This window comes from Tachysurus fulvidraco, chromosome 11, assembly GCF_022655615.1.
Source record: "Tachysurus fulvidraco isolate hzauxx_2018 chromosome 11, HZAU_PFXX_2.0, whole genome shotgun sequence".
Taxonomy (NCBI): domain Eukaryota; kingdom Metazoa; phylum Chordata; class Actinopteri; order Siluriformes; family Bagridae; genus Tachysurus; species Tachysurus fulvidraco.
In genome coordinates this window covers 1,842,769-1,860,495 of record NC_062528.1, presented here as the reverse complement: position 1 = coordinate 1,860,495, position 17,727 = coordinate 1,842,769, and the positions used below count along the sequence as shown (strand labels likewise).

Here is a 17,727-nt window from a genome sequence, read left to right as displayed (position 1 = left end):
CTTAAGTCTGACTCGAGTCATGTTGAGTCTCCCATCTCTGAGTCATTTAACTCAAGTCTGAGTCAAGTCTCAAGTCATGAATGTCAAGTCGAAGTCAAGTCGAGTCTTTTTTAAATATTTGTCAAGCAAGTCTCAAGTCTCATATTTGCGACTTAAGTCTGACTCAAGTCAAGTCGAGTCCCCTATCTCTGAGTAATTTAACTCAAGTCCGAGTCAAGTCTCAAGTCATGAATGTCAAGTCGAGTCTTTTTTAATATTTGTCAAGCAAGTCTCAAGTCTCAAATTTGCGACTTAAGTCTGACTCGAGTCAAGTCATGACATCTCTGGTGTGTGTAGAAACAAGCATCGGAGTGCACAGTAAAAAAAAAAAGATGCGCTGGATCAAGTGCTATTTCATAAGTTTCTCATTGTAATTATACCAAGATAAAAATACTGTTTTCTTTTTTACTTCACATTTGTTGTCATCCCTGACCGTTTTTACAATTTTGGACTAAAATCAAAGACGCTTTAAATGCTCCAGAGATCGATTCAACGATTTATTTTTTATTAGTGTTTGATAGCTAATGAATTTAAAGTCTTAGTGCTAATTTTTACAGAATTATGTTCACAGAATGTGTTTATTTAAGCTTTGTGTTCAAATATACACTCCTGAGCTTGAGTGTGTACTGGAGTGCTGAGGTGATCCGGTATTCTTCTCGTTGTACATCGTAGGAAAAGGGAAAGTGGGCTGTACAACAGTGCCAAAGTTCCCATCATACCCTGCAGCAGGAGGTGTGGAACGAAGACTCGAGTGAGTAGAGATTCTCCTTGAGTCGTGCGAGCTGTGCAGAGATGGATGATGCTGAACAGGCATGATGTTAGCAGGATAAACAACAGGAACATTGTAGAGTTGTGTTTGTCCACCAGGGGGTGTCGCAAGGACGTTGTACACCAGTGGAGACGGCTGCTGAGAAGAAAAGCTGTGGTGATTCAGGAGCAGGGGCTGATGGGAAATTGAGCTGATTGAGCTTGGCGTTGGAGTGGGGTATTGGAAATGTGTTGTCTTTAATCTATAAGGTGCATAAACAGGCTGATTGTTGTTTGATTGGTAGCTCCGGCATGCAAGGAAGACAACACCAGAGGCGCAGAGGATGAATGCAGTGACCCAGCCAATGTAAAGGGCTTCACCAAGTTCCCTGCGTTGAGCATCGAGTAACAGCGGGTTATAAAAGTCCTGGATGATGGTATGAGCTGTCCAGGATACAGGAATGAGGACACAAATGGCAGCCATGATCTCCATTGAGCCAGCGACTACGATAATCAGAGATTTAACCCTTGTATTGTCAGGAAAACAGGAAATGCAGCGCAAGCCTGGCACAGAAAAGACCAATCCCAGAAAGCTCAACGCAACCGAGCAGCACATCAGACCTCGAGCAGCCTGGAGTTCGGGAGGCAGGTAGAGCACCGAGTCGTACACTTTGCACTGCATGCGTATGTTGGCCTGGCGGTAACAGTTCATCCATAAACCTTCCCAGCGTGTCTCCATGACGATGATGTTCTCCTGGATGAACGCGGTCACCTTCCACATGGGGAGACCCGTGACGGTTGATGCCCCAATCAGACCCACAAAGCCCAGGCAAAAGCCTATGAGCTCACCCACACTTTCAACCATCGTTTGCACACTCTTTCACCTGAGCAGTATCAAAAGATCACAGTATCCAGAAACCAGGGTCACTTAAGGTCTGTAAACTCCCACAGGTGCTGACCAAAGTTTCTCGTACACGATCGCATGCAGGGTGTCACTGCCTCAGCTCCAGATAATATTATAAGGCAAGTTCTGGACTGTAAATATAGCCAAATAATCGATTACCTGAGTGATTCAAAATCCAGTATGTTCCAGTTCTTCATGAGAAAGACTTATCCCGCCTGAGGAGAAACCAGGAGACGTCACTCTTCGACGGCACCTTCCTGTTGGTCCCGAACAAGTTGTTATGCCTCTGGATTCGTGTGCATCCCACATTAAAAAGTCATCTTCATACCCAGTACAGCTGAATGGAGCAAACGACTGATGAATGCAGAGTTTGCTCTCTCTCTCTCTCTCTCTCTCTCTCTCTCTCTCTCTCTCTCTCTCTCTCTCTCTCTCTCTCTCTCTGTTATGGGAAGCATTTGTCCTTTTGCGATTGGTTCAGGATGATGAGGGTTCGTGCTGACTTCATGTTTGTTCTTATTTATGTGGGTTATGGACATATTAATCACATGCCTACTGACCTTGTGTACCAGATGTACTCATATTACCCTCTAGAGCGAAGATGCATGTTTTTGACAAATTCTTTGTGTGCAAAGGACCTCGGGGGAAAGAAATAAATCCAATCTTGGTTTAAAAAAAATAAATAAAAATTACCTTAAAATGCAGGACATGTGTGGGGGCGCACGGCGGCTTAGTGGTTAGCACGTTTGCCTCACACCTCCAGGGTTGGGGGTTCGATTCCCGCCTCCGCCTTGTGTGTGTGGAGTTTGCATGTTCTCCCCGTGCCTCGGGGTTTTCTTCCGGGTACTCCGGTTTCCTCCCCCGGTCCAAAGACATGCATGGTAGGTTGATTGGCATCTCTGGAAAATTGTCCGTAGTGTGTGAGTGTGTGAGTGAATTAGAGTGTGTGTGTGCCCTGTGATGGGTTGGCACTCCATCCAGGGTGTATCCTGCCTCAATGCCCGATGGCACCTGAGATAGGCACAGGCTCCCCGTCACCCGAGAAGTTTGGATAGGCGCTAGAAGATGAGTGAGTGAGAGTTTGATCCTAGAGCAATTTTTTTTACTTTGCTTTTACACACGTCCGTTGTAGTCTTTCAAAAATGCGTCATCGGCTGTCTGCTTTATTTGAATGGAGAAAAACAGAGTCAGTCAGAGCCGGAGGCGTTTATCTAGAACGTTAATCGTCGAAAAGCCACAAAGGCGGTCATAGAAGCTATTTTATACAAATTAACTGCAAAGAATTTTCACAAATCCAGGGAATTTGGCACTCCTGAGGTTGTACAGTGTTCTGCTATTTGTGTTCAAATTGTTTGCAAGGTTGTGTTTTGTGTCCGTTTCTCCCACAAAAGCGTTTTTCAAATGAAAATTGAATTGTATGTTAATCGGAGACATTTCTTTTTAAATGTACTGTATGTATCGTGAGGATGTATTTTATATCATCTTACAAGTAAAGGTTTGTCGGAGGTATAGTTATAAACGCTGCACGTTCCTGCTATAGCAGTGAACTTGATGTACACAGATGTGTGTGTAGCTGTAGTATATATACAGTACTGTGGTGACAAAAAAAAAATGAGTTATACCAATACCAGTGAAATTTCACTATTCTTGATAGCACAAACAAAACAATATCCATTCAATATTAAATAAAAATAACATTTATTGATTTGGTCTTTGTCTTGTGAATATATATATATATATATATATATATATATATATATATATATATATATATATATATATATATATATATTAATGATTGCATTCATATGGACATTTTATATATATAACACCATAACTTTTGGCTTACTATGTAGTCATATAATATATAATATAAAACTCTTCTTTTTTTAAATTCTCACTGAGGGCTAAAACCCCTAAAGATGAAATCCTAGAACCACCCTGAGTGTAACCATGGCGATATTATTTTTACTGTAAGACTGACTGATTTTACACTAATTGCATATGTAAATCTGTCAGCAAACATGTCATCGTTTATTTACACCTTTATTTCAGGTCTAGTGATGCTCAGTGATAAACATTTCCATCCGTATGAGCAACTGTTTACCTACAAAGTGATCCATATTGTAGATGTACCTAATAAACAGGCATTCCCTGAGCATAAACAGCCATTGTTTAGTGAAGGCCCGATTCCACCTATTCCTCATTTGCCTCGCCTCTGAAATATGCAAAGCCGCTAATTTCCCTTTTTCCAGTTCTTCCACTCGCGTCTGTTCGCCCTCTCGGTCCTCGGCTTCTCTTCAGCTTGCCTTTAAATCCTTACTGGGATTAATAATTCTAATAAATCAACCATTTCTCTAAATTTCTTTCCCTCCTTTGATTTAATCAATAACTATGTAGTTAGCGAACGATCTCGGTGCTAACGCCCAGTTGAGCTCGAGTGACCATAAAACATTAGTGTACCAAGTAATGACATTACTTCTGTACGTTATGAAGTCTTTATGAACAGATAAAACCAGACAGAATTTGTGTAAAATATATTTATACACAGTTTTCAGCAAATAAAACATTTTTGAAATGATTTAGAAAAACAACAAAAAAAACAACAACAACAAAAAAAAACAGTGGTTTCCAGGACTTCCAGTAGTAGATAGGAACATTTAGAGCTGGAGAAGTTTATCCGTGATGTGATGCTTCTGCTTTTGTTATCGTGATTCAGCATCAAACCTGTTCTCTGGTCAATGAAAAATGTGCACAGTTACAATGCCAAGCGAATGTGAAGGTTTATTAGATGTTTGTTGTCCTTGTTCTGCTTCAGTTTTAAAGTTTGTGTGGATATAAAAGGTGTGTCTGGTTTAAGACAACGTATGCTCATTGGCTCACATTTCACAAGGGAGCCTCTGGGCACGCAGATCACCAAGACGCCGGAGCACACAAAGGGACAAAGAGATTGGTAAACATTATCGCATGCAAATGAGCTGTCTCGACCTTCTATCCACATCCGTATACAGAAATAAAAAAAAGAGCTTACTTTTTTATTGTACAAAGGATTTGTTTTTTTACCCGCATTAAAAAAAAAACAGTTCAATTTGACAATAAAATTGCTAACAATATGCTAATTTGTGGGAAAAAACAAACAAACAAACACAAAATAACAAAAATTAATCTCAGGTGCTCAGGTCATAGAACTAGAAGTAGACATTTTTTATGTTGATTTTTTATGATCGACAAAAGATCGACGGTCAAGTCATAGAAAGCTGTGCAATGAGTTTAGTCCATTTATACTGCAGTAAACAAGGATATACATTCACATATTGACTGGATCTAGTAACCACATCCTCTGACCTTTTCCCGTCCCGCATTTTGTTGTTAGTTTGTGTTTATCCGATCGTTTTTATAGATAGGCAACGCCGCTACGACCTGACAGCTGCCTGGATGGCTGGATGAAGCTCTGCTGCCTGGATGGCTGGATGAAGCTCTGCTCCCTGGATGGCTGGATGAAGCTCTGCTCCCTGGATGGCTCGATGAAGCTCTGCTGCCTTGATGGCTGGATAAAGCTCTGGTGTCTGGATGATTGAGTAGATGTCTGGATGATAGACGGTTCTCTGGAAGCGAAACTATAGGCAGCTGGAGACCGGGGCTGATACATCAGTGGTTGCGGTTGAGGTTGGTACGCCACGTATGGAACATCCCTGTTGTAAGCGTAGCGAGTCTGCTCGGGTCGTTTCTCACCAGACCCACCGCAGAACGCAAAGATACATCCGCCGACGAAAAGCAGTGCCGAGGAAACCCACCCGATGTAAAGCGCCTCGCCAAGCTCCCTTCTCTGGGCGTCGATCAGGAGGGGGTTGTAGAAATCCCGTATGATCACGTTGCCAGTCCAGGAGACAGGAATGATGCAACAGAAGCAGGCTATGATAATAAACGAGCCCGCAACAATAAGAACCATGCGTTTTCCACGGTCATTTCCTTGTATACATGCAGTGCATTTCATCCCTGTTATGGCCACCAATAGGCCAATGGCAGCCAGAGCCACTGAGCAGCACATGAGGCCTCGGGCAGCCTGGAGATCAGGTGTGAGGGCCAGGAGGGAATCGTAGACCTTGCACTGCATCCGAATGTTGGCCTGCCGGAAACAGTTCATCCACAAGCCCTCGTAACGAGTCTCCATCACAATAATGTTCTCTCCAATAAATGCAGTCACGCGCCACATGGGCATCCCCGTGCTGGCCGATACACCAATTAATCCCAACAAAGACAGCACAAGGGCTGCTAGCTCCATCGGCTGGCCTGCCATCTCAGCTCTAGCTTCCTAGCTTGATCTGCTTGTGGTTCAGGAGATACAGTAGATGCTTGGCCCAACGTTCAGTCTGAATGGATCAAACAGTTGATCATTCTCCTGGAGTAGGCTCCTTTCTGTGCTCTTTCTCTCTTTCTCTCTTGCTGAGATTCGTATTCAGGTGCTGAAGCAGTCCCAGTGGATGAGTTGTGTGCACTTGCTCCCTGCCCCTTCGACTCAGTAATGAAGTCAAGGATGGGCGGGATTTCCAGGTGGTTGCTGTGAAATCGTACCCTTCTCTGCTGATCTCATTTTCACCTGCTGGTGAGGGAGGGGCAGAAAGCAGCTAGTCAAATCCACCTCTGATGCCTGGGGAGCCTGAAAACAAACACATACAGACTCACCTTGAGGTCGTTGTTTTTGCAGAACCTTATACGCTGAGCTGTTGTCAAATATTAACACAGGCTTTACGGATTACGGGCTTTAATGACATTTTAGACAAATTGACCAGTAGGGAGACGTGTAAAGTTTGACTCTAGAGGTATATAAATCCTATTTCTTCAATTTCTGTCACACACTATTACCTTCTCCGAACTCAGAGTCATGTTAAAGAGTCATATTAAACATGATACCCGTCAGCAGTGGACTTGTGGATGACTGCACCGTTAAACATTAAAATTCAGGTTACTTGTTAATTTCGGCTTCACCGGTAGACCTGCTGTACAGTATTTGCCCTTAAAGTCCACATGGATCATCTTGAAAGGCATGATGTGATTCTGTAAGCTGTGTTTCCTTTAACAGGGAGTCAGAATGACAGCATCTTGACTTGACGAACAATACTTACTGCTCACCGGGGACGGCGCTAGGGCTAAGGAACTTGAGTCATTTCAATTTATTTAACTCATTACAATCTCTCAGATGTGCATGGCTTGGTGGGTAGCTTGTTTTCCTCATGCCTGAAGGGGTTGGGGGTTTGATTCCTGCCTTAAATGGATGTTTTTCATAAGTTTTGGCACCTCAATAATGGCATTTCTCACTTTCTAATTAGTTTTTTTTGTCTTTAGAGAAAAAAAAAACATATTAGAAAGTGAGCAATGCCGTGACCGAGGTGCCAAAACTTATGAAAAACATGTTTTGGCACCTCGATCACAGCATTGCTCTCTTTAGAGAAAAAAAAACATTAGAAAGTGAGCAATGCCGTGATCGAGGTGCCAAAACTTATGAAAAACACAAGTTTTGGCACCTCGATGATGGCATTGCTTACTTTAGAGAAAAAACATAAAAAGTGAGCAATGCAGTGATTGAGGTGCCAAAACTTATGAAAAACATACGTTTTGGCACCTCGATGATGGCATTGCTCACTTTAGAGAAAAAACATATTAGAAAGCGAGCAATGCCGCGAGCGAGGTGCCAATACTTATGAAAAACATAAGTTTTGGCACCTCGCTCGCGGCATTGCTCGCTTTCTAATATGTTTTTTTGTCTTTAGAGAAAAAGTTATGTTACGTTAGCATAGTGTGTAAATTCACTTCCTATCCAGTCCATGAGAAAGTTCATATCTGACCCTTCACTCGCATCCATGTCACAGTAAAACTTTCCATTTGCATGACTTTTTTTTATAGTATCATGAGATCCCGGTCCTGATGCAACGTCTAGACTCAACCAGACACGTTGTGGCAAGTTTCTTTAAAAGACAAAAATAATGCATCTATTATTCCCATCTATGTTCATACTCATGTAGGACATATTCATTCTGAATAAAGACTTTGTACTGGGTTAGGTTCCTAACAGACTGGTTAGGTATATCAGGTAAACATATCGCTGTAGTTTCATATCCTCTCTTGATGCAGATTCCCTTCCTCTTTTGCAATTCGATCATTACCAAAGGGACTCAACCCAACCAACACTTTCGTAACAGTTTGTCCCAGTCGACACCGCACATAATATTTATACAGTAGATGACCCTTTCTTGCTGTGGTTAGATTTCCGCATGTACGTTTGGAGTCACAGGTGTGTCTACGGGTCAGAGATGACTGCAAACAATCACGATCCTTTTCAGTAAAACCACACAAACAGGTTCATCCAGAAGTGCTGCTGTAAATATTTTTATAGTTTGGTATCAGGATAAAGTCAACTTAAACACCTTACACCATTGTGTTTGAACCATAGAGCCACACGATTCGTATCCATAAACATAAATAGTTTTGAAAAACTTTGCTTCCTTGTAAATTTGTTGATTTTTTTTCCACGCATAACTTGATTAAATCGGATTTTCTTTTTTTTATTACATTTTATTAAAAAACAACAAAAAAACGAGTAGCACTTTAATTAAAAAATGTGATGTTAATAAAGGTAAAGGGCAAATATTAACCATGCTGTATATATTATAAATATATAAATATATAAATATGCTGTTTATATCGCTTGTAATTGGGATGAAGTAAACATCTTTAGAGTATTTTAACCAAAAATTTTCGATTGTGTTGAATTAAAAACCCAAAAAATGCAGCGGGTCAAACTGACCCACGAACACCGGATGAGTAACAAAACTACGAACATCATACAAAGGGTTAATTTTAAATTTTTGTGATGTAAAAAAAACAACAACTGATAACCGATAACATTCTTCGTTCTTTATGCAATCGAATCATTTTATTTATAACATCGAAACATATAAAACAAAACGTACTTAATCGAAAATTAAAAATTGTTTTAAACACTTTGACAAGAGCTTTCAAGAGCTGGTTAACTTCATAGTGTGTGTGTGTGTGTGTGTGTGTGTGTGTGTGTGTGTGTGTGTGTGTGTGTGTGTGTGTGTGTGTGTTCGATGTCCATAACAGGTCACATGACCAATCATCCCGGATGTTATTTATTTATTTATTTATTTTATTTGTACATCTAGTGCTGAACGTTATTTAACTAAAACGATCACAGAGAGCTCGTTGCTACAGTTCGGTCCGTTACGCAAAGTCAAATCCATTGGAAAAAAATAACTTCACTTAAAAAAAATTATATAAAACAACAATTGAAACAATTAAATCAAAATAATATGTAACAGCCTTCTTGTAATATTTTGTAAAGGAAATCTATGATTCATTATATACACTGATGAGTCCATTATATACACTGATGAGTACATGTTCCATTACATTTCATTACAAGAGGTCAAAACAGCTACAGAAAATTTCATTCCTATTCTTTAGTAAGCAGACGGTACGTAGGTACCAGACGGTGGTTGGTAGGCGTAAGCAGGTTGGTAGTTGTAAGCAGGTTGGTAGGAATATCCAGGTTGATACATGTTGGTTGGAGTGTACTGGGCTCGGTACAACACAGAGCTAATGTCTTCTTTGTCTTCTATTCTTGGTGCGTGGCGGCACAGAAGTATCACCCCGGCGATGAAACACAACGCCGAGGTGACCCAGCCGATGTAAAGCGCCTCGCCGAGCTCCCGCCGCTGTGCGTCAATTATCAGGGGGTTGTAAAAATCTCGGATGATGACGTTAGCCGTCCAGGAGACAGGAATGATGGTGGCTATACATCCTCCCAGGAACAGACATCCACCACACACCAAGACGACGTGTTTGACACGTGGGCGCGAGTCCACAAGCCGTGTGCACCTCATCCCTACGGTCGAGACGACACAGGCGATTGTCGTCAAAGCCACGGCGGTGCACATGAGGCCACGGGCAGCCTGGAGCTCGGCAGGTAGGAAGAGCAGGGAGTCGTACACTTTGCACTGCATGCGGATGTTGGCTTGGCGGTAACAGTTCATCCATAACCCTTCCCAACGCGTCTCCATAACGATGATGTTCTCCTCGATGAACGCAGTCACCTTCCACATAGGGAGACCCGTGACGGCGGCGACACCGATTAACCCGATGAATCCGATCACGAGAGCGACGACTTCACAGTGCATCGCTTCTTTCCGTTTCTTCTTTTCCTTCAGAAGCTGCTTTTCGTATACCGACTTGGCTGCGTCATCGTAGCCCGTGTAAGCGCTCTCTGCGTACGATTTGTCAGCGTACGAGCGGTCGGCATAGGCTTTGTCCGCGTACGACTTAGCCGCGTACGACCCGGCCACGTAGGACATGGTGGATGAGATGTTGGACAGAAGGTGAAGTCTCTTACTTTGTCTCTGTCTGCCTCTCAAATGAAAACCTGACTAGTCAAACGAGAGCATTTACATCATGCCCAAAGGATGCTATGTGCTCCAACAGGTTTATCTGCATGAAAGAGGAGGGAACTGACAATTCTTGATGTTTTAGCAACGCTCGAGTTGAGATGGTCACTTAAAACAGTCACCATACATACAATATATTACACATTTGTTGATTCTGTTGGGATTTAACATGAAATAGCTCGATTTTTTATTCTTCATGTGCAAACGTCACTGTATGTCATTTCTGTAAATATATTTAATGCATCTTACATTATGTTGATTTCTGTCAGTTTCTCAGGATTCAGGTATGTTATTTTTTCTTATTTTATCATTTTTTTGTCATTTATTTTCCACTTATTTTTTAAAATGTACTATTTATTTGCTTTCTTTCACACAATAACAAGCCAAGCAGTTTAAAAGGCCGGACATCTTTACCTGTCCTTTAAAGGTGTCAAAGTTTAATGGAAATGCAGCAAAAAGTTTGAATCAAGAGTCAGTGCTAAAGCTAGCAGTGTGTAGGAGTGTGTAGGGGTGTGTAGGGGTGTGTAGGAGTGTGTAGGAGTGTGTAGGGGTGTGTAGCAGTGTGTAGCAGTGTGTAGCAGTGTGTAGGGGTGTGTAGCAGTGTGTAGCAGTGTGTAGCTGTGTGTAGCAGTGTGTAGGGGTGTGTAGGAGTGTGTAGCAGTGTGTAGCTGTGTGTAGCAGTGTGTAGGGGTGTGTAGCAGTGTGTAGGGGTGTGTAGGAGTGTGTAGCAGTGTGTAGGGGTGTGTAGGAGTGTGTAGGGGTGTGTAGCTGTGTGTAGCAGTGTGTAGCAGTGTGTAGGGGTGTGTAGGAGTGTGTAGCAGTGTGTAGGAGTGTGTAGCAGTGTGTAGCTGTGTGTAGGAGTGTGTAGGGGTGTGTGGGAGTGTGTAGGGGTGTGTAGCAGTGTGTAGGAGTGTGTAGCAGTGTGTAGGAGTGTGTAACATTGTGTAGGAGTGTGTAGCTGTGTGTAGGAGTGTGTAGGAGTGTGTAGCAGTGTGTAGCTGTGTGTAGGAGTGTGTAGGAGTGTGTAGGGGTGTGTAGGAGTGTGTAGCAGTGTGTAGGGGTGTGTAGCAGTGTGTAGGAGTGTGTAAGGGTGTGTAGAAGTGTGTAGGAGTGTGTAGCAGTGTGTAGCAGTGTGTAGCAGTGTGTAGCAGTGTGTAGGAGTGTGTAGCAGTGTGTAGCAGTGTGTAGGAGTGTGTAGCAGTGTGTAGGAGTGTGTAGCAGTGTGTAGGAGTGTGTAGGAGTGTGTAACAGTGTGTAGGAGTGTGTAGCAGTGTGTAGGAGTGTGTAACAGTGTGTATGAGTGTGTAGGAGTGTGTAACAGTGTGTAGCAGTGTGTAGCAGTGTGTAGGAGTGTGTAGCAGTGTGTAGGAGTGTGTAGGAGTGTGTAACAGTGTGTAGGAGTGTGTAGCAGTGTGTAGGAGTGTGTAGCAGTGTGTAGGAGTGTGTAGGAGTGTGTAGGAGTGTGTAACAGTGTGTAGGAGTGTGTAACAGTGTATAGGAGTGTGTAACAGTGTATAGCAGTGTGTAGCAGTGTGTAGCAGTGTGTAGGAGTGTGTAGCAGTGTGTAGGAGTGTGTAACAGTGTGTAGGAGTGTGTAGGAGTGTGTAGCAGTGTGTAGGAGTGTGTAGCAGTGTGTAGGAGTGTGTAACAGTGTGTAGGAGTGTGTAGGAGTGTGTAGGAGTGTGTAACAGTGTGTAGGAGTGTGTAACAGTGTATAGGAGTGTGTAACAGTGTATAGCAGTGTGTAGCAGTGTGTAGCAGTGTGTAGGAGTGTGTAGCAGTGTGTAGGAGTGTGTAACAGTGTGTAGGAGTGTGTAGGAGTGTGTAGCAGTGTGTAGGAGTGTGTAGCAGTGTGTAGGAGTGTGTAACAGTGTGTAGGAGTGTATAGGAGTGTGTAACAGTGTGTAGGAGTGTGTAGGAGTGTGTAACAGTGTGTAGGAGTGTATAGGAGTTTTCTCAATTTGCCAACAATACCAATTTAAAATCTGGAAATCTTCCTGACTGTAAGAACGTGTGTGTTTATGTGAAGATGTGTGTGTGTGTGTGTGTGTGTGTGTGTGTGTGTGTGTGTGTGTGTGTGTGTGTGTGTGTGTGTGTGTGTGCTCCTTGTGTGTATATAATGTGTCTTTGTATAGTATGCTGTGTGTGTGAGGGTGTATTTAGTGTTTTTTCAGAGTTGGTGTGTGTTTGTTATCGTGTTTGTTGTATTATTATCTGTACGTTAGACTGTGTTAGTGTTTTAGTTGTTTGTATATAGCATTCTGTGTGTGTGTGTGTGTGTGTGTTGTTTTTATAGATCTATTTCCATAAATATTACCGTGTACTGTTGTGTGTATGGTAAGAGTGTGTATTAGTGTGTCAACACTTCCTGCATTTTTTTCAGGTTACTTGTATTCCGCAGCCTTAAATCCACACTTCCGGATCGTGTGACCCAAAGAGTCCATTTCTGAGTTTAGGGCCGTCGTCAGAAATTCCGATTTACGAAACCGTCATCCAGGAGGTTGTTGTTCCTATGGGAACCATTCACAGGGGGACTCGTGTGTTCGACTCACCTGATAAACAATAAACCATTGTTTTGCTGAAGTCTTCCATGAGAGATGTTTCTTTCTTTAAGGATTCTCAAGAAGTAAAACCTGACAAGCTGCAGTTCTTACGGTCGAACTGAACGTCCAGAACCTTCTGTGTGACTCTAAATGGATAAAAATGTAATGTTTAATGAAATAGAGTTATTGTAAATGTTGGAAAGGTGGAAGAGGAGTGACACACGTCAGGACACGATGGTGCTGGAGACATTTAGGATCCTGTGATATCGGGAAAGATCTTCCTCATTGTGAAGAATGTGTGTAATATAAGATCAGTGTAACAGTTGTGTTGGTGTCAAGGCCTAAGAGATGAAGTAGGACGCGACAGCAAGCCTGTGGTGTGTGTTGACAGAAACCCACAAACCTGTCCAACCTGTCGGACTACTGAAATGGCACTGACTGCCTGGGTTTCATACAGAAACACACACACACACACACACACACACACACACACACACACACACACACACAAAGCTCTCTTCCTCATCTGCTGAAAATACCTCAGTATTTTATGTTTTGTTTGTGTGTGTGTGTGTGTGTGTGTGTGTGTGTGTGTGTGTGTGTGTGTGTGTGTGTGTGTGTGTGTGTTTCTTCATCCTCATATATGAAAGTGTTTAGTAGTGTGTATGTTAGGAGTGTATTATTGGGTTTTAGAGTTTTATAGTTTTACTATGTGTATTTGTGTTACTGTGTGTAATTGTGTATATTATTATTATTATTATTATTATTATTATTATTATTATTATTATTATTATTATTATTGTGTATTAGTTTATTGCTGTGTGATTGTTGTTGTGTAGTTGTTTTTAAACCCATTAGATCTGTGGGTTTAACTGTCTATTACTGTGTGTTAGTGTACTAGTGTGTATTACACTGTGTGTGTGTGTGTGTGTGTGTGTGTGTGTGTGTGTGTGTGTGTGTGTGTGTGTGTGTGTGTGTGTGTGTGTGTGTGTGTGTGTGTTGGTATTTGTGCTTATAATCTGTTTGTGTTTTACTGTGTGTTTTTATGTGTATATTAGATTGTGTTACTGTGTTTTGGTGTTTTCTTATAACCCTAACCCTTTGTTTTTAGGTTTTGGTGTGTGTTGTGTATGTGTGTGTGTTTTGTATGTATGTGTGTGTGTGTGACTGTGTGCTTGTATGTGTGTGTATGTGTGTGACTGTGTGCTTGTATGTGTGTGTGTGTGTTTTTATGTGTGTGTGTTTTGTATGTATGTGTGTGTGTGTGACTGTGTGCTTGTATGTGTGTGTGTGCGTGTGTGTCTTGTATGAGTGTGTGTTTTCTATGTGTGTATTTTGTGTGTGTATGTGTTTGTGTGTGTTTGTGAGTGTGTGTTTGTGTGTGTGTGTGTGTGTGTAAGTGAGTGTGTGTGTAAGTGAGTGTGTGTGTAAGTGAGTGTGTGTGTAAGTGAGTTTGTATGTGTGTGTGTGAGTGTGTGTGTCAGTGAGTGAGTGTGTGTGTGTGTGTGTGTGTGTGTGTGTGTGTGTGTGTGAGTGAGTGAGTGTGTGTGCATGTGTGTATGTGTGTGTGTGTGTGTGTGTGTCTTAGCACTTCATTTTCTCGCAGTAAAATTCTTGTAAATTCCACTTGAGAAATTTCTGCAAAACAATGAGTTTTTTATGACTGTTATGAGTTTTGTTGTAACAGCGATAATGAAATGACAGGAAATCGTACAGCTTTGCTGACACCAGAGTTTCTTAATAATAAACAAATCCCCAGGTTTCTGAGCAGATGTGTGAGGTAGACGTCTTCTCGGGTCTAAAGAAACGTACCTGACCCGAAGTGACCCGAAGCACTTTTTACCCGAACCCAATGTGCAATTTTTTTTTTTAAGAAAGACCCGACCCGAGACAAACCCGAAAAAATTAGACCCGAGTCCGACCCGTTGGCATTTTTTTTAAACCGACTGGAGAAGAATGTTGCAGAAATCTACACTAAAGTAACAGAGTGGATTCACAATTGATTGACAGGTCTGTTTCAACGAAAATTAGCTTACCGCGAGCCACACATCGCAAGCCACATGTCACCAGCCGCACGTCACCAGCCGCACGTCACCAGCCGCACGTCACCAGCCGCACGTCCCCAGCCGCACGTCCCCAGCCGCACGTCACCAGCCGCACATCAGCAGCCGCACGTCCCCAGCCGCACGTCCCCAGCCGCACGTCCCCAGCCGCACGTCCCCAGCCGCACGTCCCCAGCCGCACGTCGCCAGCCACACGTCGCAAGCCACACGTCGCAAGCGATCTTGGCAAACAGAGGAGAGGTTGAGAAAAGGACTCGAGTCGATGCAAACACACGAGATATAGTAGTTCGGGACTTCTCGAGTCCGTCCGGTAAAAACACATCCATTTTAAATTACCCGAGTCGGACCTCGGGTTTTCGGATCTAAGTGGACCCGTGTAGACCTCTAATGTGAGGTAACATCTGGGTGATGTTCATGTAGAAGCTCACTGATTCCTTCCAGCTGAAAAGATCCATAAAATTATTTTGATGTCGCCATCTACTGTCATATAGAAGAAACACAGTTATTTATATGTGTGTGTGTGTGTGTGTGTGTGTGTGTGTGTTTGTGCGTTAGTTGTGTGTGTTGTATTCTCCTCGTGTTCTGTCTGTATCTATATTACACATTAGTTCGTGTTTAAAACACAACACGAAACAGCGCTCAGTGAGAAGAAACAATACTAAAAGTAACGAGTCCGTTTTGAAAATGTAAGAAGTAAAAAGTACAGATATTTGTGTCAAAATGTAATGAGTAAAAGTAAAAAGTTGTCCGAAAAATAAATAGTACCAGAAACATTTACTCAAGTACAGTAACGAAGTATTTTTACTCCCACCTCTGACACAAACACACACACACACACACACACACACACACACACACACACACACACACACATAATCTAAAAGTTGACAAAAACACTAATACACACTAACACAGTCTATAGCCCTATTCGGACGGGACTAGTTTTCCAAACGACATTTGCTACAGACTGCTGTACTGCATGTATACCTTGAGTGACAGGTGTCTTGTCCAATGATCTCTAAGTGTTCCAATCACAAACTAGACCAACCTTTTCTGCGTTGTCTGAATTCTCGTTGTGTTTTCGGATTTGTTAACGTGTTTCGTGCACCGATTCAGACAACCCGGAAAAGTTAGGTATAGTTTGTGAAAGGAAACTTACCGATCATTGTACAAGAGACCTGTCATTCAAGATATACAGGTGATTGACAGGTGTCTCGTCCAATGATCGGTAAGTTTCCATTCGCAAAACTATACCTACCGTTTCCAGGTTGTCTGACTTGTCGTTGTGTTTTCGGATTTGTTAATGTGTTTTGCACTTCTCGGCCACCGTAGATATGTGTTTATTACTGAGTAACTCTGTATGTGTGTGTGTAAGACTGTGTAACTGTGTGTGTGTCAGAGTTTGTGTTTGTGTGTCTGCGTGTTTGAATGTGTGTGAATGTGTGTGTGCGCGCGAGTGTGAATGTGTGTGTGAGTGCCGCGAGTGTGAATGTGTGTGCGCGCGTTAGTGTGTATGTTGTATTTTCCTCGTGTTCTGTCTGTATCTGTATTACACATTAGTTTGTGTTTAAAACACAAAGAGACAAATGAGAGTTATTTCCAAGTATTTAGGAAAAGTTCTGTGAAAAAAGGAAGTAAAACTTAAAGCTAATGTATTTCTTGCGCCACTTCCACCCCCACCCAAAAAACCCCAAAAACAAACAAACAAACAAAAAAAAACAACCAAAACAAAAACAAACACATTCTCACATTTCTCACATTCTGAGGTCCACGTCATTTTTGTACCCTTATGGGGTCCCCACCCTTTCCAATCGTTCTACAACTCAGGCATGACCAAATAAAATTCCTAATCACAAATATCACTTCAATTTAATAAAATTCTAAACTTTTTCAAAAAAAGGTTTTTGGCCCCTTGTGAGGTCCAGTTTCTAGCATGGTACCCTTGTGAGGTCCAGTTTCACACACACGCACACACACACACACACACACACACACACACACATATTTCAAGTTTTTATAGCTTAGCAAGGACCAAAAAACTAATTTGGAGATATTAAGGGTTTCTTTGTTTGAACTAAGTTGATTGTCATCAATAACTAGACAGAGTATGAACACGATGATAATGACCCCCGTCCAAATTCATGGTGAATTTCCAAATGAATCTTCTCAAACACCATACTGCGTTAAAATCAGGCTTTGCCAGGCTAACCAAAAGTAATATTTTACATCAAACGTGGCATAAAATAGTCTCTTGACAACAGGTTTTTTTCTCAAGAAGCATGTATTTATATTTAAAAAAGGGCAGTTCCACATAAATTAGAACATAGTGTGCAGGCAGTTTCAGTACAAAAAAAAAAAGTAAATAAAATATACAGCTTTCAGATCAACCCTGTGAAAACTATACAAAATAATAGAAACACACCAATCACTGTGTGCTTTGTCAAAACCTATGAGCTTTCACTGGTGTGATCCTGATCACAGGACCTGAACAAATAATAAATGTAAGGATCACATAAATTCAGGTCCAGAACATTGTGTGTACCCGTTGTTATATACAGCTTTCAGGAGAAGAAAAATCATACAGCTTCCAGAACAACAATGAGAAATCTACAAAAACACTAATACAAAATAATAAACACCATTAACATTACACACATTAAAGTGTTTAGACAAATCTTACGATCTTTCGTTGTAATTTTCTCCTGTGGGAAGCAATGCGGTTTTTAACGAGATATTTTACCACTTTCCACTCTCTGCTTCCAAGGGCTTCAGGTTCTGCACCAATGCACTGCTGACAGTCTTCCTTTCCTGGTACTTCATTCATCACTAAGAACCTTCTCAAATGCCTTTCTACTGCAGAACATTCTTCTGGTGCCCAGATTCTTTTTGTAACAGTTTACCGGCACATATCGAGCACAAACGAACGCGACCGGTTTGGAGAGATTTGGACGGAACGGGGTGGAGAGTGACGTCAC

The 17,727-nt window shown here is 41.9% G+C and overlaps 3 protein-coding genes across 3 annotated transcripts; all 3 read right to left on the bottom strand.

Annotated features, from left to right (window-relative positions):
• Positions 1 to 521: 521 nt before the first annotated feature.
• On the bottom strand, positions 522 to 2,086 carry LOC113637920 (claudin-8-like). The gene has a single exon (XM_027138867.2). It carries the CDS (start codon positions 1,649 to 1,651, stop codon positions 635 to 637), a length of 1,017 nt encoding a protein of 338 aa, XP_026994668.2. The 5' UTR covers positions 1,652 to 2,086; the 3' UTR covers positions 522 to 634.
• Positions 2,087 to 3,559: 1,473 nt separating this feature from the next.
• cldn8.1 (claudin 8.1) lies at positions 3,560 to 6,623 on the bottom strand. Its single transcript, XM_027138743.2, has 2 exons — positions 6,551 to 6,623; positions 3,560 to 6,344 (listed from the first exon to the last, which is right to left on the bottom strand). Exon 2 carries the CDS (start codon positions 5,982 to 5,984, stop codon positions 5,082 to 5,084), a length of 903 nt encoding a protein of 300 aa, XP_026994544.2. The 5' UTR covers positions 5,985 to 6,344; positions 6,551 to 6,623; the 3' UTR covers positions 3,560 to 5,081.
• Positions 6,624 to 8,584: 1,961 nt separating this feature from the next.
• cldn8.2 (claudin 8.2) lies at positions 8,585 to 10,615 on the bottom strand. Its single transcript, XM_027138744.2, has one exon. The coding sequence runs from the start codon at positions 10,054 to 10,056 to the stop codon at positions 9,166 to 9,168; it is 891 nt and encodes a 296-aa protein (XP_026994545.2). The 5' UTR covers positions 10,057 to 10,615; the 3' UTR covers positions 8,585 to 9,165.
• Positions 10,616 to 17,727: the final 7,112 nt, after the last annotated feature.

What these genes read in the sequence shown, in the direction of transcription:
- LOC113637920 (XM_027138867.2), bottom strand. Translation starts at nt 1,651, where the DNA reads ATGGTTGAAAGTGTGGGTGAGCTCATAGGCTTTTGCCTGGGCTTTGTG.
- cldn8.1 (XM_027138743.2), bottom strand. Translation starts at nt 5,984, where the DNA reads ATGGCAGGCCAGCCGATGGAGCTAGCAGCCCTTGTGCTGTCTTTGTTG.
- cldn8.2 (XM_027138744.2), bottom strand. Translation starts at nt 10,056, where the DNA reads ATGTCCTACGTGGCCGGGTCGTACGCGGCTAAGTCGTACGCGGACAAA.